Below are 22,139 nucleotides of genomic sequence, written 5' to 3'. Positions count from 1 at the left end.
AAAGAGGCAGACTGATTTCCTTTGTAAATTTTTGTAGGTGGTATTACCGCAATTCATTAGGCTACAACCTACCAATTTATAGATTTGGTAGCAGTCATGTGATTCAGCTGGGGATTAGTTATATCCTAAGAAGGGAGTTTATTGCTAACATCTATTCTATGATTTCCTAAGGGAGCTAGATCTATAAATCAGCAGAAAAGACCTTAGTAAACTATAATCTATATTTACTCATATAATTGCCATCACTCCAGAAAGAAGTATAGGGGAGATAATATGTTCTGGTTCATTACTGTCACTAACCCCTTTTTCAAAGTCTAATATACAAAAAGTTTTCACAGTTGTACAATTTTATATTTTTATGTTTGCAACATTAAATGTGCATAAAGAAAGGTGGTTCTAAGTTAAATGAAGCTATAAATATTTAACAGGGGATCATTTTCAAGCTTCTTTTTTTTTTAAATGTTTATTTAATTTTGAGAGAGAGTAGATGCAGCAGAGTAGATGCAGAGAGAGAGATGGGGACAGAGGATCTGAAGTGGGCTCTGCACTGACAGCACAGAGCCCAACGTGGGGCTTGAATCCAGGAACCGTGAGATCATGATCTGAGCTGAAGTCGGATGCTCAAGCAACTGAGCCACCCAGGTGCCACTCAGGCTTTGATCTATAAAGAACTTCTGCCCTAGAGACCAGTTTTGGACAAGATCCAGTCTCGGTAGTACGTTATACGAGTGTAGACACCAGGCTTGTTTGGAAGAGCACATTCATCTCCCCAGCTTACAATACCAGCAAGGAACCAAGTGCCTTTATAATCTGCACCAACCAGAGGTCCACCAGAATCACCCTAGAGAGAAGAAGGATACATACAATTACTATAGCTTAAAGGTAAATAACTGCTTATTTTCTTCTTTGTAATAAAGGCAGGGAGACACAAAAAGAAGAAAATAAAACTGTAGCTTTTTCAATGTTAAAATGATTCTAGTACAGAATATTTTTGTGTTCTATAATCATTTATTTAAATCAAAGACGTCAGTATATATCTTTGGATATAACACTACAATAATGGAAAACATGTATGAAAGATTTCAATTCAATTATTACCTAAAAGAGATATTGAAGGTATTGTTGCTTATGAAATCATTGGTGTGCTGAAAATTTTTCTTTCCAAACTCCCCTATTTTCAGGCAGATATTGAGAAAAAAACCAAGATTTATATTTACCCATTTATACTACTGTACTGTATTTATTGAAAAAAAATTGTGTAAAAGTGGGTTCCGGCAGTGTAAGCCTGTATTGCTCAAAGGTCAACTGTATTAAACATTTCTATGTAACTTTTTATCATCACCCGGGATTTCTCCACCTTTAAAATATCGTTATTCAGCATTATGATTGCCTGTACCTATCCCTTCAATTTTCTCTCTTCACTACCTTCCCATCTACATCTATATTTCTTCAACCTCATGAAGAATGCCAGTTCTTGACTCCTTCCCTTTTTCCTAGTGTATTAGCTTACTTCCTGCTTCCCATCTTTCTTTATGGGACTATATTTCATAATTTCCCCATACCACTGCACTTTCACTGGGGCTATCTACTTCTCACCTTCCACCCCATCACAACCTGGGCCAAGCCACCCTGTGAAAGAAAACCATATTATAAATTTACACCCTCAGACTAACACCCTTCCCCATATTCCTTTCTCATGTTTAAGAGCAGCCAGTCCAAACTTTTCTCATTTCACATTAAAAAGTCATTATTATAAATTGTGTAAAATATATAAAACATAAATTTACCATTTTAACTCTTTTAAATATACACCTCAATGGCATTAACTACATTCATATTGTTGTGCACCATCTACCTCCACACCCTTTCTCATTTTGCAGAACTAAAACTATATAGCCATTGAACAATAACTCCCCATAGCCCCCTTCTCCCAGCCCCGGCAACCATCATCTTACTTTCTGTCTCTATGAGTTTGACGACTCTAAGTACCTCATAGGAATGGAGTCATATAGTATTTATCCTTTTGTGACTGGCTTATTTCACTTAACACAGTGTCTTCAAGTTTCGCCCATGTTGTAGCATATGGCCGCATTTCCTTCCTTTTTAAGGCTGACTAATACATTATGTATATATGTGCCACATTTTGTTTATCCACTTTTCCATCAATGGCCACTTGGGTTGCTTCTATCTTTTGGCTACTGTGAATAATGCTGCTATGAATTAAATGTACAAATCTCTATCTGTGTCCTTGCTTTCAATTCTTTTGAGTATAATCCCAGAAATGGAATTGCTGGATCATGTAGCAATCTATTATTAATTTTTTGAGGAACCACCATGTTGTTTTCTATAAAGGGTGCACCATTTTACATACCTGCTAACAGTATATAAGGCTTATTTTACAATTTTTTAAAATCAGGTTCCTGTACTCTGAACCTAATCTCTTGGTTTCAAATTCAGAGTAAGTGGAGAATGATAACAATCTCTCCATTTCTTGTCCTTGTCTCTTTTGAGTTCCTAGCTCACCTGCAGGAGCCAACATCTGTATTTACTATCATTGTCTGATAAATGGAGGTATTTAGTTCTTTGTACGGCTAATCTCTCCACCTGTTCTCTGGATGAAGGACACTGTTCTAATCAATAATCTCTTTTCTTGTTTGTTTTTCCTAGTAACATCTTCATTTCCTTCACTGTCTTTCCCCACCAGGAATATACACTTTTTTTTTTTTTCAGTTTTCCTCAACTAAAAAAAGGACAGCCTTTCTGGATCTTAAGACCTCTTCTGTTGCCCTAATTATCTTCCTTTCATATATAAGTGGCTAGAAGTAGTAATCTATATTGACATTTCCGTTTACTTGTCTTATTTTCAACTTTCTTCTAAATGGTTTTTTTTCCACCAATGAATGAACCTTCTAAATTTTATCAATAAACAATTGTTAAAGTTGATACACTCTTTCCAGCACTTATCTTACTCTATGGCATTTGTCACTATTGACTATTCCCTTTTGCTCTGATCCCTGGACCCCTGTGACACCAATTTCTTATTTTTTTCCTGGTTTTCCTTCTCTCTTACTGTAAACTTCTTAGGAGCATTTACACCTGAGTCCTAAATCTTAGGTGCTTCTTATTTTACATACATTATCTGAGCAATTGTCTCTGTGCTCATGAACTTAATTGCTACCAAGATGACAATAACTTTCAGGTATATATATATATACAGCCAGCACTCTTTCTTGAGCCCAAGGTTTTTATTTCTAATGGCACATTGGACATATATGTCCGGTTATTCCACAGACACCTCAAATTTAACATGCCCCAAACTTTCATCCTCCACAAACCTGCTTTTTCTCCTGTACATCATCTTCTCTCCCTTTGCTCAGGGAGAAGTATGGAATTTAGCATGTATTCCTTCTTTTCCTATTCCTCCCCTGTTGTTTTTCTACACACAAACAATAAACTTTTCATAGAAAGCCTTTGTGCAGCAGATTTTACAGAAAGTTCAGAAAAATTAAGAAATAGATGGGGTTGCATTGCTGACCCATAAACAAATAGAATTGAATAATAGTCATCCTATTTGTTGTTGTTGATGATGATGTTTTAAGTAGGCTCCATGCACAGTGTGGAGTCCAATTCAGCGCTCAAACTCATGATCCTGAGATCAGACCTAAGCTGAGATCAAGAGTCAGACCCTTAACTGACTGAGCCACCCATGTTTTCCCACTCTTCCTCACTTCTAATCAGGCTTGCGGTCTTGTCTACCTGTCTTAGTGCCTCTTTATCCTTACTGTGTCTTAGTTGAAGCTCTTTTTACCTTTCTCAGGCAGATGTTTTAATAGATCATAATATCTCTATCTCATTTGCTTCTAGTCCATCTTCCACTCTGCATGTATTGGATTTAGCAATTAGACCATCATTAGTAATCTTGGCTACTGGACTGGTAGGGCAAAAGCCTGCAAACAGTGGGTCAGAGAGTGAATAAGTTGAGAATATGGAACAATGATGGTTAGACTATTCTTTGGAGATTTGAACAAGAACAGAAAAAGAAAGAGTAGTATGTATTAAAGGAGAGATCTGACAGTATTTGCAGAATATTGTTGGAGTGGGACAGTCTGGAAAACATGGAAGAAAGTTCAAATTAATGTAAAGTACAAATACCTGTATAGATAGAGAGTAGATGAAGAATATAGGCAAAAGATTAGCTTTGAAGAATAGAAGAAATTTGTTCATCCTGCTCCTAGAAGTAGAGGATAGTAACAAATATAAATTTATCATATAGAAAAGAAATTAAAGGAGTTCTCATGATTTATTTATTTTTTTTTCTAGTTAGTATGAGGAAATGTCATATGTTAAGGAAGACAAGAGCATATATGGACACATTCACACAATGTAATGAAATGTTGCTTATATAGGGTATGTGAATATATACAAATATAAAGCATGCATTCAGTAGTTCTATAATGTGGTAAGGAATCAGCTGTGATTATATGACACCAGTTTACAAGGTTTCAAGATTTCTTCTAGTTGTGCTCAGGAGCTCACATATAGGAGCCAATAAAATAGTCATATTGCTCTGTGGTTGGAGATTATTAGCATGGGTGTGGGGAAGTAGGAGACGGTGAAGTCATTGAAGGTGGACAATGGAGAGGTTGAAATAATAAAACCTCTAGGTTGCATAAGATTATAAGAGAGTCATGGTCCTGAGGGTGATGGACTGAGAGAAAATGGAGAGAGTCTGAAATTCAAGCTTATCATAACTTTGAAGAATAGGGTTAGTGTGAGAGTTGGAAATATGGGAATCTGTACTGAGAGATGACAATTATGTATTGCCAGTACTTGTTTATATATCTCCTAACTCCTAAAGTTCATGCTTTATTCACATTTAACTCCTCTGTACCTAGCACAGAGTATGCAACAGAGTAGTCCATAGAAATAAATGAATGAAATAACGCTCGTCCTGAATTTACCCTTGATTTTACCCACCTAGATAACTAGAGTAGTACTTTTGTTAACTCTGAGACTATTGCTTTTAAGCAGCATTAGAGGTGTTTGAAGGATATTAACCCTAAGGAAAGGCAGCTTAGTGTAGCATTCAAAATATAGGCTGTGCAGCCCAATCTCTGTTCAAATCTGGGTTCTACCACATAATGCCTATGTGGGTTTAGACAAATTACTTGATTTCTGTCTCAGTCTCTTCATGTGAGAAATAGGGCTTAAAATTGCATAAACATACACCACAGAATTGTCATAACTTGAAGAAATTAGCATTTGTAAAGAGCTTAAAACAGTGGCTAGCATATGGAGATGCTAGTTAAGCCCGTTATATCAATAAGTATTAAGGGAGTTGGAGCCACCCTAAATTAAGAAATCTCCATGATCATTAGGTTTGGTGTTGGACTCAGTTGGGTGTTTCTCAGTGAAAGAGGGTCAACCCAACTAAAGTTACAAATATACCCTCATCTCTTTCTTGCTTATTCCAAATTTAGTCTCTTCCCCATACTTATTCCTAGCTTCTGTCACCATAAAAGAGGCATAGCTCTTTAGTATTTTAATAAGACCTATCAGATGCCAATATAATTCTAATTAATTACTCTGGCTACAAAACAAACTTAAGCCTTTAAAATTTGTCAGTCTTTTGAGAAAATTGAACAAATTAATTAGAATTAAAATACAAAGGAAAAAAAATCCTGAAAACGGAATAGGCAGATTTACCTGACAGGCGTCTACACTTCCTTCCAAAAACCCAGCACACAACATTCCAGGTGTGATCACACCACCATATACCTCTTCACTGTTGCAGGTTTTGTTATCTATAATCTTCACTAATGCTTTTTGGAGTATATTAGGACTTTTTCCTAAAGGAAGAAAAGTATATAATTTTTACTAACATCAATATTAATATCTCTGGCTAGGTTTATTTGTAACTACCACTATGTACAATTTCCAAATCAATGTAAAACATATGTTTTAATTAAGCTTTTTTTCTCCTTTCTCAGTAACAAAGTAGTAATGCTATGAACATACCAAGCTATTGTTAAAAATGACCTTATTTGGGTGGATTAGTAGGTTGAGCATCTGACTTTAGCTCAAGTCATGATCTCATGGTTCATGGGTTTGAGCCCCATATTGGGCTCTATGCTGACAGCTTAGAACCTAGAGGCTGCTTCAGATTCTGTCCCCCTCTCTCTCTGCCCCTCCCCTGCTTGCACTCTCTTTGTCTCTCTCTCAAAAATAAATAAACATTTAAAAAAATGACCATAATTAGAAATTCTTTTGTATGGGACCCCATGTGTGATGAGATTTTTTTCCTTTTGAATTGTTTTGGAATTTTATATTTATTATTTGTATGTCTTAGAAAACAAAATGATGGGGTGCCTGGGTGGCTCAGTCAGTTGAGTGTCTGGCTTCAGCTCACGTTGTGATTTTACAGTTCGTGAGTTTGAGCCCCACATCAGGCTCTGTGCTGATAAGTAGCTCAGAGCCTGGAGCCTGCTTCAGATTCTGTATCTCCCTCTCTCTCTCTGACCCTTCCCTGCTCATGTTGTCTCTCTCTCTCTCTCTCTCTCTCAGAAATAAATAAAACATTAAAAAAATTAAAAAAAGAAAACAAAATGAACAATTCATATTCCAAAAACTTATACTTTATAATTATTTTAAGATTTTCTGCTGTTACTGTAATTCTGAACCTCAGAGTTAATTTTAGATTTTTTTTTCTGTTTTCCAATGTATTTATAAACATTAATAGTCACTAAATCTTTACATAACTAAGGTCATGGGATGCACATATATAAATGATCTTTGCTCAAGTATTGCCTTGTCACATAGGGCTATTCATTTCCCCCCATCAAAAATGCCCAAACCTCTGTAGTCTTTTTTGTTTGTTTGTTTGCTTGTTTGTTTTGTTTTGGTACTTACCTGCATAAAACATGCTGTGTAATCTACTTATTTTTTGTATTTTGTGATTATTGTCTTCTTTTACTAAAAATGTAAGCCTTAAGAGGGCAGGAATATTTGCCTATTTTATAAATTAATATTTCCAAACCACCTAGACCAGTATTTGCCATAAAGGTGGTAATCAAGATAAATATTTATTGAATGAATGAATGAATAAAATGGAAAAAAATGAATTACTTTTTCAATAATGCATTTCTGTAAAAACTACCATTATTAAGGGAAATTATGGTAAAAGCTCTAGGAAATTGTAGTTTCTATGTGAATGTAGTTAATGATAATTTTTAAGCATATTAAGCCTAAGGAAAGGCAGCTTAGTGTAGCATTCAGAATATAGGCTGTGCAGCCCAATCTCCTCTGCTTAAATCTGGGTTCTGCCACTTAATGCCTATGTGAGTTTAGACAAATTACTTTATTTCTTTAATCCTTTACATTATCCTTTTTTACATTATCCTCTTTAAAATGACCCAGAGAAAATATATCTCAGATTTAGTTGTGATTCAGAGTGGTTTTTTTTTTTTTTTAAACTCCTAAAACTCAAACCATATAATGGTGGAAGGTTAGGAACTCACCATCAGACTTGAATGTTCCCCATCCAGTGACCACCACGTCTGAATTGGGTGGGAATGTATAAGTAGCTTCCGGTAGACATGCCCTTCGGATGTTGCTTGTATATAATACTGGTGAGGACAGATGCACAACGGCAATATCGTTATCGTGTGCGGGGTAATGGTAGTTTTCATGAATTATAATAGCCTTGATTCTTCGCTGTATTTGTGGATCACTTAAAAGAAGACCAAAACTAACATTCCATTCTTTGGGATCCCTGGCCCTAAAAAAAAAAAATAGATTTATTTATTAATAGTCTTGAATTTCAGAGTTGTGGGAATTAATATCTTATATGTTTTAAAAAACTTAGATATGTATTGAATACCCATAATGCATATAAACATACAAAAGTAAGGCCATGTGTGAGAGAATCATAAAAATAATAACATGAATAGACTTTGAATAATTCAATAAACTATATTTTATTTTTAATAAGCTCTATTTTAAAAGATAAGCCATGGAAACTACCTTTTATCTGTCTAGAAAGACTCAAGGGCATTTAGAAAGTTAAATATGAGAAGACAAGATAGTAAGACTAAGTAAAAAGTGGGCAAGATTATGGGACAGAGTAAACTCATAAAAATTAAGGAAATAGCCTAAATCCTCTTTTATAACAATTAAAAACTATAAATAGGAAGATATTTCTGACTTTTACTATTATTTGTTAATCAAGGGTTTATCTATTAAGGACTGAAAAACAGTGTTGCTGGAACATTTTCAATGTCTCAAGTTTAAGAGGGACTTTTCTTTAAAAATAAAACCAATTAGTGCTACATAAAACCAATATAAATTAGTAAAACTAAACATCAAAAAAAGGGTAAAAACAAGGTAAACTTTGGGTGCGATAATATATCCTTTAAAGAAATTAGTAATTTCAAAAATTATTTTTATGGTTTTTTTTTAATTTTTGAGAGACAGAGACAGTGCGAGCAGGGGAGGGTCAGAGAGAGAAGGAGACACAGAATCTGAAACAGGCTCCAGGCTCTGAGCTAGCTGTCAGCACAGAGCCCGACATGGGGCTCAAACCCACAAACCGTGAGATCATGACCTGAGCCAAAGCTGGATGCCCAACCGACTGAGCCACCCAGGCGCTTCAAGAAATTAGTAATTTCCAACAGAGCTATAATATATATGGGAGGATGCAGGATGAATTCAAATACTTATGATTAAATAAATACGATCAAATGAAATAATGATAAGAAAGAAATAGAAGAACAGTGTTCAGTTTAGGATTTATAGTTTCTTTGTAAAATTGAATTAAGTGTAGCTTAGTGATTCTCAACTGAGGGCTATTTTGTCCTTCAGGAGACATTGGTAATAACTGGAGACATTTTTGGTTGTCAGTCCTGGGGGAATGCTACTGGCATTTGGTGGGTGGGAGCCAGGAATGCTGCTAAATATTCTACAATGCACAGGCTACCCCCTCCCCAAAACTAAGAATCATTTGGACCAAATAGTGCCACTGTTGACAATTCCTGCTCTAGCCTGAATATATATTTTTTAAAAATTGATAATTCATTGAGTAATTTTGAGAGCATATTTCACAATATTGAATAGTTGAAGGCATAGTTGTGTGGCCATATTCTTGAAAGATATGTATTTCAGACTTTCAGGTGCGTGAGTGGCCTTGAGCCTTTATGTAGTCCAGAGCTTACTTTATGAAACAGTGAGCAGCAGTGACAAGCCAGCTGTTACTAATCAGAGTGGCTCCACATCGGTGGACACTGTTCTGTTGAAGGCTAGCTTGCCAGGGCCATTCCCCTTCTTGGGCATCCTTGCCCCCTGCTATCTTGTTGCCAGAAGGAGTTATTGTTCGTTGTCCACAACCTGCTCAAAATGGAGTTAGTAAGATTATAACAATACTGATATTGCTTTTGCATGCATTGCTGTTATAAACAAACTCTCATAAAGTATGTCACTATTAACTGCTAACTGAAGAAAAGCCCACAGTCTTGGAGAAGTTAGGACTAACTGCTGATATGAGATTTTTCTGAGAATCCATTAAAAATAGATTGACATCTTCCTCCCCTATCCTCATTAGTCACGTAACTCTCTCTGTGTGTAAGTGGCCTTGCTATAAGAAGCAGGTAAATTGAAGTGTTTGAATTTGGAAAATAATAATTGAAAACCAGTTACTAAATTGTATAGGAAATATGTGCCTTGTAATTTTGTGAGCAGTTGTTTAATGCAGTGATTGCTCTGAAACATTTATAAGAAAAGAATGAATGGCTATGAATGCCAATGGGATATTGACAAGAGACAGAGTAGACAGAAATATGTTAGCACTAAAGTTACAATACACAATATCTCACTTAAAGGAATAACACATGAAGATAGCCAACTCTTTCCCAAAGAGAGACATTTCTCTGAAATAGGACTATGCTCTAGTGTCAGTTTAGATCCAGGGAAACTGCTAGACTCTTTAAGTGTTTTTTTAAGTGCTTTTATTTATTATTTATTTATTTATTTATTTATTTATTTTTGAGAGATAGAGTGAGACAGAGCATGAGCAGGGAGGGTCAGAGAGAGAAGGAGACACAGAATCTGAAGCAGGCTCCACGGTCCAAGCAAGCATTCAGCACAAAGCCCAATGTAGGGCTCAAACCCACCAACCATGAGATCATGACCTGAGCCGAAGTCGGACCCTTAGCGGACTGAGACACCCATGAGATTACTAGAGATTGTCAGCCTTATTAACCAAATGTTTTAGAGAGCAGGAACCATAAATATATATATATATATATTTTTTTTTTTTTTCTAGAACTTATCACAGAAAATCTATAACCTATATGGTGCTCAATGAATGTATATAGAAATGAAGTCTATGTCATGTAACCCATAAGACACCTTGAAATAAAAATGATATTTGAGTGTAAGATCCTGTTTGTAATAGGTGTGTTCCTAACACTTAGAGCATGAGCAAAACTTGCCATAGTCAGTGCAGTGGGCATAGATGAAACCAGAGGTTCTCAATCAGGGACACTTCTGCACTCCACTCCTAACCCCAAAAGAAATTTGTCAATATCTGGAGATATTTTTGGTTGTCATAATTGGGCTGGGGTGCACTACTGGCATCTATAGGTAGAGGCTAAGGATGCTACTAAAAATTCTAGAATGCATAGGACTGTCCTTGAAAAAAAAAATGTCTGCCCAAAGTGTTAACAGTGTTAAGGTTAAGGAACTGAGTTAGAAAATGGCAATTGTATCAAGAATGAGAACATTTCAATTAATTAGAAAGGTTAGATGGTCAATTGCTTCACAGAAATGTGACAAGAGGTGACTTGAGATATTCTTTCTTGAAGGTGGAAAGGCATCAGAAGCACAGGGGAGGGACATGGAGACTTAAAAGGATCTTCACTAACCCTCTGAAGTCCTTAAATTTGTATATTGCTTCTGATTCTAGATTGTTTTGTTTGATGTAGTCTAAACCTCAGGCTGTTAAGGCATCCTCTTCATAAAAACCACTTAGTTGGAGCAGAGCCTTCATGGTTCTTATTTTTGAATTAGCTCTCATATTGACTCATTGATGTAATTCCTTTTTCTTTTCCTTTCTCTCTACTCCCTTATCATGGACTCTACAGAGGCTGAAACAAATAACCAAGAACCCAAAGGTATAATAGTTCTTCCCTATCCTCCTTCTGTTTGGACAACTCCTAAAGGAAGTTGGCTTTTACTGAACATCCTTCAGAGGAATATAAAAACAAAGAAGCTTCTCTGTGGGCTTGGAGAACCTCCCCAGTGTGACTCTACTTTCCTGTTTGTGTATTTGTTTAGAATTATAGTCTAAGTTATATTTGTCCACTCATTTCCATTCTCAATTCCTATTTACTCATGGTTGTTGTGGCTGTTAAGTTTCCGGCTGTCACCTCTGCAGCATTACCTTGTTATTACCTCTGCTGAAATCTTACATGGCACCTTGTAGCTTTTGTTATATCACAAAGTCATAGGGTAAATGTCAAGAATTTAAGGAATATAATGAAGACTTGATGGCTCATACTTTCAGAAACATCAAAGAACCTACCAAGCTCTTACAGCTTCCCTACCCTACTAACTTGCATCCCATTTATTACTGTACTTTAATATACTTTGTCAAATACCAAACCATATCCTTTCTTCAACCCTGTTTGATTTTTATTGCCTCCCATTTCCCATCTCACTTTTTATTTAAGATATAATTAAAACCTCAGATAGAGCAAGTCAAATTTAGAATACTGATCTGGATGGTTGCTTAGTGTTCTGGCTAGAGGGAATACAAATTGGCCAATTTCTTTCCTACTACTGTTTTTATTCTTGTCTTGTGTACCTCTTTACTATCAATGTGACAAGTTTTTAATTGTGGATTTTGATTGTATCAGCACTAAAATTTTTAACTAGAATAATTGACTTTAAAATGTCTTAAAATTTTTTTTTTACTTTAGAGAGAGAGAGTGGGAGTGGGGGAGGGAGGCAGAGGAGAGAAAGAGAGAATCCTAAATAGGCTCCATGCTTAGGGCAGAGCCTAACATGGGGTTTCATGCAGGGCTCGATCCTACAACCCTGGGATGAGGACCTGAACCAAAATTGAGTTGGGTGTTCAACCGAGCCGCCCAGGGACCCCTAAAATGTTTTATTAAGTTCCTTGAGTGTTGTTCAGTCAAAGTATATCAGGGAGAAAAATAATCTAATACAGCTTTGTGTTTAAGTTTTGCTCAGGTTGCTCAGAAATAACAATGCTGTGACTGAAAGGTAGTAAGGGCCAATGACGATGGTGTCGCTTGGCTCCGGAAGTGATTTCCAGCTGTCCGAATTAGTCTCAGTGCCCAGATAAGAGCAGTGCTCCTCTGACAACCTGCTCCATGTTCTGGCAACCCTGAGGATCAGATTTCCCGGGGCAGTTGTTGGGAGGATAGAAGCAGAAGGCGTTGGCCAGCAGGGAGTTGCTTGCATGTAAGTTTCAGCACACTAAACTTGGTTTGTGTCATCAGAATTCCACAGTGAGTTTTTAGGCCTAAAGTTTTTATAGGCAGAATAAGAAAATACAGATAGCTGAAATCTACTGAGTCCTTATTATGAGCTGTACACTTTTGTAAGTTCTTTACTTGTGCTTCCTCCTTTTATCATTGCAACAACTTAGAACTGAAGGTTTGAGAAATTAAATAACCTGTGTAAATTCCTCCAGTTGGTAAGTGTTAGATTTGGGGCTCAACACTGATGTGTAGCTGGTTTTAGATCCTAAATTCTTAATTATGACTGCTTGTCCCTAGATTCCCTCTGCCATTATGGCATGTAACGATGTTTTCCTCATTTAAAATCTATGAAATAAGTCTGGCAGAGAAGGATAGATACCGTATGTTTGCATTCATAGGTCTAACAGGAGAGACCTGGCAGGGGACCATGGGGAGAGGAAGGGGGAAAGAGGGCGGGCAAGAGTGAGGGACACAGATCAAGGGAGACTACTGAATTCTGAAAATGAACCATGGACTGAAGGGGGAGGGTGAGGGAGGGGGTGATGGTCGTGGTGGGGGGCACTCGTGGTGAGAAGCACTGGGTGTTATATGGAAACCAATTTGACAATAAACTATTATTAAAAAAAAGAAAATAAACTTAAAAAAAATCTATGATATCGGTCAATTTAAGACCAACCACAGTCATCTTTTTACAAGTTTCTAAAAGCAGGCTTCCCATTACATCTTTCTGGACACTGTATTGACTGTCAAATGGAGGTCTTTTTTTGCCATCCAAGGAATTAAATTTCACTAGAAAATAACTCTTTGTTAATGAACTTACAGGTATTGAGAAGATTTTCTGCTGTTGGCATTGCAATGTCTAGAAGTCAAAGAAAAAGAAAAAAAGAAAACTTTAGATTTATGAACATTAAAAATATTCATTAATACCAATTATTCTGTTGAGGGAACACATTATTCTGTAAATAATCATTTTATTCAGTTTTGACTATATAATTTCTATTTTCATGAATTAGCATTGAGAGAAATAAAATCTTAGTATTTATTCTTCTCTTTCTAAAGACTCTCACTTCCCTATTGTAAGTTGAAAAGAGGTCTGGGTCCTAGAAAGTGCTAAAATATATTTTTAAAAATGGTGATCTTTCATTGTATCTTGAATCCAAATCACCAGATAACTGAATGTATTTGACAACAATATTTGTATCACTTTAAATACTCTTGGCCATATCCAAAATCAGCCACAATGCAGTGACCGATTTCATACAGACTTGGATCTGCTTTACTCAGGAGTTATTTGGCACATGCTTTTCTCAAGTTAGCACCTTCGCTTCTCACTTTCTGCCAGAAGGGCCTCACTGGACATCCCAGATGGACAATAGGAAACGTAGGAGTTAACTCTGTAGGAGCTGGTGTAAGATGGGAGTCGATGGACAAATTCTTCTGCTGTTAGTCAAAGGGGAGCACAGTTCTGATATAGAATTCAGAAGATCCTATGGAATGGAGCTAGAGTTGCCCCTGATGTTGGAAACTCTCCCTCTTTACTTTATGCTTTTTGCCTTTTGCTCTTTCTCAGATCAAATACCACAGGTGAGTCTATCTCAGACTCTGCTTTTTGAGAACCCAGGCGTAGATGCTGAAATAACTACATAGCATAACAAATAACGCTAATAACTAGGAGAGATTGTGCGTAGTATTATATATAGTGCATTTTTTTTGGTTTTGAGTGCATTTTAGTATATTTTGATCCTTTTAAAATTAATAACCTTTGTGTGGTTTCATTTATTCAGAACACTCAATTAAGTATGCCATTCCATTTCTCATATAATACTAAATGGATAAAAAAATACATTAGTAATAAAGCAGACTTTCATATTGTGTACTCATTCCTAGATGTCTAGGGAATGTTTTAGGATGAGATTTACAATCAATGATTTTGTTCCAGGCCTCAAAACCGCAGAACTGCAAATCTGTTTAAGTCATGGTGAGGTGTATAGGGAGAGGGTGAACAAGTGAATCACAGTTACGCCACAAATTTCAGATGTAGAGAACTGTAAATGCATTAGCCATTTCTACTCAAGAGTTTCTCTTCAAACTACGAATCATCAGTTGATCTATAGATTAAATACTATAAATGCCAATGTAAGCTCATTTTTATTATGCTCTATAAATCTAGGAGGGAGTATTCATTTATATATGACAATTATAGTTACATTCTTACATTAGGTTGCACAACAAATCAAGGGGACAAAAGAATTCTTTACCAGAAAGTCAACTTGTTTGAACAAAAAGGCAGGACCAATTCAACTGTCAGATGGACTGAGTAGGTATGAGCCACACCCACTTAGATGGAAAGGTGGCTCCTTTCCACCTAATCCTTCATAGCTGCCTTCCAAAAGCTAATTTTTATTGGATATGATACCTTTAGAGTTTGATTCTGAGCTTTGTGTGGTTAGTAAAATACATAAAACCATATGAGAAGTCCTGTAACTCAACCAGAAAAATGTTAAAGACTACACTTTATGAGAACTTTACTATGTTCACAGAACTTTCTTCTTTATTTCGGGTTTCTTTATTGATGTATGTCTTGCTAAAGGGGAGAAATGTTTTTGACTTATAATTTGCTTTTATGGTTGTATTATTCCAGAGCTTCAGAGAATAACTATCGCTTGAGTAGGTGAAAGAGATACAATAAATGGGGAAGTGATTTAAGCTGTCATTCCTTGGATTGAGTCACTGCTGTGGCTATTTGTGTTTCCATTCTTTTAAGTCCTTTGGCTCACACTCAAAGGCTAGAACTCCTATGGATTTATGCTTGAATCAAGGAGTCAACTCCGTAATTTAAGGTTCTCTGTTTACAATGTAACATATAAAGGAAGTGACAAAAAACAATGGCACTGCCCCTGCCTAGAAAGATATTTATCAAAGGATAGATAGTAAGACAAAACAGCTTTAAAAGGCAGCTCAGGAACTGTGCACTGATGTTCTCCTATGGAATTGAAGACAATAGACATGGACTCTGTCCTCAATGAACTTGGAGTGTAGTGGAAGAGATTTGCAACTAAGTAGATAAGTTAATATTATATGATTAGTATTATGGCAGATTTGTGGATAGAAAATTGGATGCACCACAAAAAGTCACTTAGCATCCAGGAGTAGCAGGGGAACTAGGAACAGCTGATGACAAACATTTTTGGAAAGAAGTCAACCTATTAAAAATACTGGGGTTGGGGCGCCTGGGTGGCTCAATCGGTTAGGTGTCCAACTTCAGCTCAGGTCATGATTTCACAGTTTGTGGGTTCGAGCCCCGTGTCGGGCTCTGTGTTGACAGCTAGCTCAGAGCCTGGAGCCTGCTTTGGATTCTGCGTCTCCCTCTCTCTGACACTGCCCTGCTCACACTGTTTCTGTCTCTCAAAAATAAAAATAAAAACCATTTAAAAAATCTGAAAATAATAATGAAAACTAAGTTATATAATTCTTAAGTATAAGAATTTTACAGTAGCAGTAGATATATTTATATTATAAATTTTACAGAAATCCTGGGTTTTAACTCTACTCAGGTGAATTTATTACTTTACCTGAGTCCGAATGCTGAATTCATTGACTAATTCTACTTTTCAGATAGTTTCCCTAGGTTCTAGCATTAAAAATTTAGTGGAGATTAACTGAATTCTCTTATGGAATGTATTTTATAGGATACTTAGAAATTTTCATGTGTTAGCTCTGTGAAAATGTTAAAATTATAAGGGGTATGGACTTACTGAGCAAGGTAACTACCGGAATTATTTTATCACACAGGAATTATCATTTTCCACCTTGGAAGCTCATTCATAATATTTTCACCTCTTGTCCCCTAACTTCCCCAGCCCCCCAAAAGGAGTGTGAATAAGACTGGTCTTAATTAAAAGGCAAAGGAACAAGGGACTTGGAGTGTGGTTGAACAAAAGCTGAATTTTTCACGCATTGCAGGTTTTGATTAGTCACCTGGCTGTATATTCAACCTCAATAAATACTTCTTTTTGTGCTTCTGATTAGACTGAAAATTATCTCTTTGGTTAGATATTACATATGTGTCATTCCTCAGAGTGATGTAGATTAGTTTTTTTACAGTACATGTCTTCAATATGTTTGCCATTTTGACTCTGAAGTGAGAACATCTATCTTATGCTTTTGACATGACATGCTTGTGTTTCTAAGGGGCCCTTTTGAGAAAACACATTGGACAGAAAGCTAATATTCAGGATAGCACTTTCACTTTGACAAGTTTCTAGCTTGGTGCCAGAGTCCAGCTCCAGCAGGTCCAGGGTTTTCCTGAAGGAGGACGGTGTTGGCAAGAGAGAGTGAGAGAGCCTTGAGTTTCATTTTGATCACCAGACGGGCACCTCTGTCCATTTGGCAGGTGTCTCTGCCCTGCCTGCTTCTCAAGCTTTATTTATGGCTAAAGGTACAAGGACCAGAAAGAGCAGTAAATGGTTTCTCATAGATAAGTTTTACAATTTTCTGGGACATGGGTTCTGCAGAAGTTACAATTCTAGTAGTAATGATTGTCATAAAAAACTTAGCTACAGGTACTCATGTTGTCGTAGGTATTCTTTACAAAACCTCAGGTCTAGCCTTAAGGAAGCGACCTTTAACCAAGAAGCAAACAACATTGTTTAGTAAAGGTCATTTTTTTAATGAGTAAGGGTCATTAGGCTGTTTAGAACTCTAAGTTCCCAGAAAAACAGGTTCTCAGGAGACATAATACCTGCTCTCACAGTCCCAAAGATGATTGATACATTTTATTGCAGTAGTGACTTTCACAAAGGCATTCAGGCCCAGAAGGTAGTCAGTTGTCAGTTCATTGCTTAGGGGAAAATTATATGTTGCATTAGAGTGTATCTAGTTTACTCATCTTTTCCATGACCCCGTGCAATCATGCCTCAGGGACAGGGCAGGGGGACAGGCCGCTCCTGACACTAATCAGCAAAGCACTCTGAGGTTTGATGCCCAAGCAGAAATGAAAGTTTCAAGAGGGTAGATTTTGGAAGCTGTCTGGGGGCAAGAGACTGTGCAAACTTGCCGTACCCTCACCAGGAATTTTCACTCTACTGGTAAGTTCAAATAGCTCTCAACAGCTTGGTTGTTCCTGGTACCTACACATTTTATGAAGGTCTGCATTTTGATGGCTTAGCTCTGGTATAACACCAAACAGAGAATACTTCATGGATTTCTTTCAGATCATGTCCGTGGCTTTCTTTAAGACCTATCTTGAGAGGTGGCTTCTTCAAGAAGCTTTCCTTTGTTTTTCTTTGTTTAGTTATTTATTTTTTAGAGAGAGAGAGAGAGAGAGAGAGAGAGAGAGAGAGAGAGAGAGAGATATCATGAGTAGGGGAGGGGCAGAGAGAGGGAAACAGAATCCCAGGCAGGCTCTGCACTGTCAGCACAGAGTTCTACTCAGGGCTCAATGTGAGATCATGACCTGAGCTGAAATCAAGAGTCAGACACTTAACAGACTGAACAACCCAGAAGCCTTCAAGGAGTTTTCCTTCTTAACCCCTTCTTCTCAGATAATTTCTTGGCTTTTGCTCTTGCCAATTTGTATATATTAGTTTTTGATGCAAAATAACCATTGCCTTGTAATATTTTATTCATGCTGAATTAAATTTTTTCTCTGGAATTTATTTAAGTTACTTCAAAAATTTTTAAATGTTTTATTTATTTTTGAGAGAGAGAGAGAGAGAGAGCGAGAGAGAGCGAGCATGAGTGGGGAAGAGCAGAGAAAGAGGAGACACAGAATCTGAAACAGGCTCCAGGGTCTGAGCTGTCAGGACAAAACCCGATGCGGGGTTTGAATTTGGGAACAATGAGATCATGACCTAGACTGAATTTGGATGCTTGGCCAACTGAGCCACCCAGGTGCTCCTTAAGTTGCTTGTTTTATATGTATTTTTCTACGGCAAAATATATTCTTCTGGAAAATATATATTTTAAAAAAACCTAGAACAAAATATTCAGGCATTGGCTAATTGACCCAATGACAACCTTAAGAGAATTTATAGATTTATTTTATGCAATACTGTTTAGTAAATCCATGACAATTACATGGTTTTTGAAGTTGCACAAGTTACCTCTCATTAAACACAAGCCACAACTATTGTGTTCTTGCTCAGAACATAAAGAATTCTTATGCATTTCTTCAGAAATTCTACATAAGAGAAAAGAATGTAGAAGGTAATAAGAATGGAAAAGTTGGTTAGGAAAATATTTCTGAAATCTTTATGTTTCTAAATTTCTTCCTGACCTGAGTTGATAGACATTTCTTTCTTTCTTTTTAAAAAAAGAGGCATTCATATTTTGAATGTCTTTTCTTATACTTTATTGATATTATTCCACATCATGAGCTTTACTAAAAGCTCTTGAATGCACAACTTATCAGTAACAGAAATCACTTTAAGGGGGAAAACATTAAAACTGGCATCTAATATATGGTACTTACAGCTATTTAATGCATATTGCATTAAGAGTAGCCGAAGTTATATGTAACTCATCAGTATATAAAAGAAGAATCAAAGTGGTTTTGCCTCATAGTTTTAGTACCTTTACAATTTTATATCAGAGTGAATGTCAAAAGATTTCAACATCAAGAAAAAAAATCTCAAATAACCTAATTTTGCATCTCAAGGAACTAGAATAATAACAAAGTTACCAGGAGGAAAGAAATAACAAATAGCAGAGAAGAAATAAGTGAAAAATACACTAAAAAGAATATAGAAAAAAAATCGATGGGGTGCCTGAGTGGCACCTGGGTGGTTAAGTGTCCAAGTTCAGCTTAGGTCATGAACTTGCAGTTTGTGAGTTTGAGCCCTGCATTGGGTTCTGTGCTGATAGCTCAGAGCCTAGAGCCTGCTTCGAATTCTGTGTCTCCCTTTCCCTCTGTTCCTTCCCTGCTCACATAGTCTCTCTCTCTCTGTCTCTCTCTCTCAAAAATAAATGAAGATTTAAAAAATTTTTTAGAAAAAAATCAATGAAACTAAGAGTTAGTTCTTTGAAAAGATAAACAACATTGACAAACATTTAATTAAACTCACCAAGAAAAAAAAGAGGATTCAAATAAATAAAATCAGAAATAAAAGAGGGGACATTACAACTGATACCACAGAAATAGAGAATTGTAAGAAGCTACTATGAATAATAATAATGCCAACAAATTTGACAACTTAGAAGAAATAGATAAATTCCTGGAAATGTACAACCTACCATAACTGAACCATGAAGAAAAAGAAAATATGAACAGACTGATTACTGCTAACGAGATTGAATCAGTACTCAGAAAGGTCTCCAAAATGTCCAGGATCAGATGGTTTCACTGGTAAATTCTATCAATCATTCACAAGAGAATTAATACCAATTCTTTTCAGACTTTTCCAAAAAATAGAAGAGGAGGGAACACTTCCAAACTCATGTCATGAAGCCAGTATTACCCTGATACCAAAATCAAAGATGTCATATGAAAAAAAATCCCTGATGAACAAAGATGCAAAAATCCTCAGTAAAATATTAGCAAAATGCATCAATGCATTAAAAGATCAAGTGGGATTTATTTCAGGGATGCAAGGATCTCCAACTTGATCACAGTTGGGGTGGGGAGAGGTGGGCTAAATGGGTGAAGGGAATCAAAAGGGGATCACTTTCCAGTTATAAAATAAATAAGTCATGGGGATATAATGTACACCATGGTAACTATAGTTAATAATACTGTATTGCATATTTGAAACTTGCTAAGAGAATAGAAATTAAAAGTTCTCATCATAAGAAAAATTTTTTTCTAAATATATATGGTAATAGGTGTTAACTAGACTTATTGCTGTGTTCGTTTGGCAATATACACAAATATTAAATCATTATGTGTACACCTGAAATGAATGTGATGTTATATGTTAATTATACCTCAATAAGGAAAGATTTTAGGTTGCTGGAATAGAAGGTAAAATATAATTATTATATTTTGATAAGAGTAACTCCATAGTGCTAGTTTTTGAGTTTTTAAAGATTGCCAAACTTCTCAAAGACATTTAAAATAAAGTCATGCTTTGACTCATCTAAATCATATTTGTTTCAATAGTAACTCAGAGTTCTAGGAATATGAGACATAAAGAGCGGAACTCATCAGGACATCTAACATCTAATCCCAATAAATGTGTATGGTTTTTAAATATAATTTTAAAAAATCTAAAATTTACTATGATATAATAGCAGATTTAGATGTATTTGTAATAAATAATGTTTAAGTACTCTTTCCCCAATTTCCCCCAAAGGTAATATCTTGCAGATGTTGTAAAGACAGTATCTTCAAAGCTTTAGTACAATATCATAACCAGGATATTGACCTTGATGCTGTCAAAATACAGCACATATCCATCACCACAAGAATTTGTCATGTTGCCCTTTTATAGTCACATCTACTTACTTTCATCCTACTCGCTGCTTAATCCCTGGTAACCTCTAAATCTGTTCTCCCCTTCTATAATTTTATCATTTCAAGAATGTCCCATATATTCATATAAATAGAATCATACATATGTAGTTTTCTGAATTGGCTTCTTTTACTCAATGTAACTCTCTAGGGATTCATCCAAGTTTTTCTTATTGCTAAGTAGTATTCTATGGTATGATGTACCCAAGTTTGTTTAACCCTTAACTTCTTGAAGGATATCTGGATTGTTTTAAGTTTTGGGCATTAAGAAATAAAGCTGTTATAAACATCATGTATAAGTTTTTATGGGTACACAACCATCATCTGTCTGGGATAATACCTAGGAGTACAATTAATGGGTTGTATGGCTGTTGTATGTTTAGTTAAAAAAATACCAGATTATTTTCCAGAATGGATGTGCATTTTACATTCCCATGAGTGCTATATGAATGATTCATTTTCTCCACATCTTTGCCAGCATTTGGTTTGTCATCATTTAAAAAAATAGCCATTTCATAAATGTGTAGTAATATTTCATTGTAGTTTTAAAAAAATGTTTTATTTATTTATTTTGAGAAAGAGAGAGAGAGAGAGAGAGAGAGAGAGAGAGAGAGAGAGAGAGAGAGAGAGAGAAAGCACACACAAGCAGGGGAGCAGCAGAGAAAGAGGGAGAAAGAGAATCCCAAGCAGACTCTGTGCTGGCAGGGCTCAATGCTGGGCTCCAGCCCACAAGTTGTGATATCATGACCTGAGCCAAAATTGAGTCAGATGCTTAACTGGCTGAGCCACTCAGGCACCTTTCATTGCAGTTTTAAGAAGTATTTCTCTAATTGCTAATGATGTTGAACACCTATTCATGTGCTTATTTCCTAGGTGTATATTCTTTTTGGTTAAATGTCTCTGCATGTTTTGCTGATTTTCTAAATTGATTGTTTTTTCACTGAGTTTTGAGAGTTCCTTATATATTCTAGATACTAGTCCTTTGATAAGTGATATGAAAAAATTTTTTTTCTGTCTGTAGCTTGGGTTTTCATCCTCTTAATAGACTTCTGCAGAGCAAAACTTTTAATTTTGATGAAGTTTATCAATTTTCCTTTTTATTGGATCATGCTTTTGGTGTCAAGTCAAAGAATTCTACCTAGCCCTAGATGTAAAAGATTTTTCCTACATTTTTTTTTTCCAAAAAGATA

At 36.0% G+C, this 22,139-nt stretch overlaps 1 protein-coding gene across 1 annotated transcript in view; it reads right to left on the bottom strand.

The window, feature by feature from the left end:
- Positions 1 to 679: 679 nt before the first annotated feature.
- Positions 680 to 22,139, bottom strand: part of LOC115301936 (transmembrane protease serine 11C-like) — a 54,710-nt gene continuing 33,250 nt past the window's right edge. Inside the window, exons 6-10 of the mRNA XM_029951955.1 lie at positions 13,321 to 13,359; positions 9,210 to 9,381; positions 7,518 to 7,777; positions 5,707 to 5,849; positions 680 to 841 (exon numbers count right to left, since the gene is read on the bottom strand). Of these exons, the coding sequence (XP_029807815.1) occupies positions 680 to 841; positions 5,707 to 5,849; positions 7,518 to 7,777; positions 9,210 to 9,381; positions 13,321 to 13,359 (776 nt within the window). The remainder of the gene's footprint in view (positions 842 to 5,706; positions 5,850 to 7,517; positions 7,778 to 9,209; positions 9,382 to 13,320; positions 13,360 to 22,139) is intronic.

The sequence above is a fragment of the Suricata suricatta genome, chromosome 1, assembly GCF_006229205.1.
Source record: "Suricata suricatta isolate VVHF042 chromosome 1, meerkat_22Aug2017_6uvM2_HiC, whole genome shotgun sequence".
NCBI classification, from domain to species: Eukaryota; Metazoa; Chordata; class Mammalia; order Carnivora; family Herpestidae; genus Suricata; species Suricata suricatta.
This window is presented reverse-complemented; position numbering and strand designations above follow the sequence as displayed.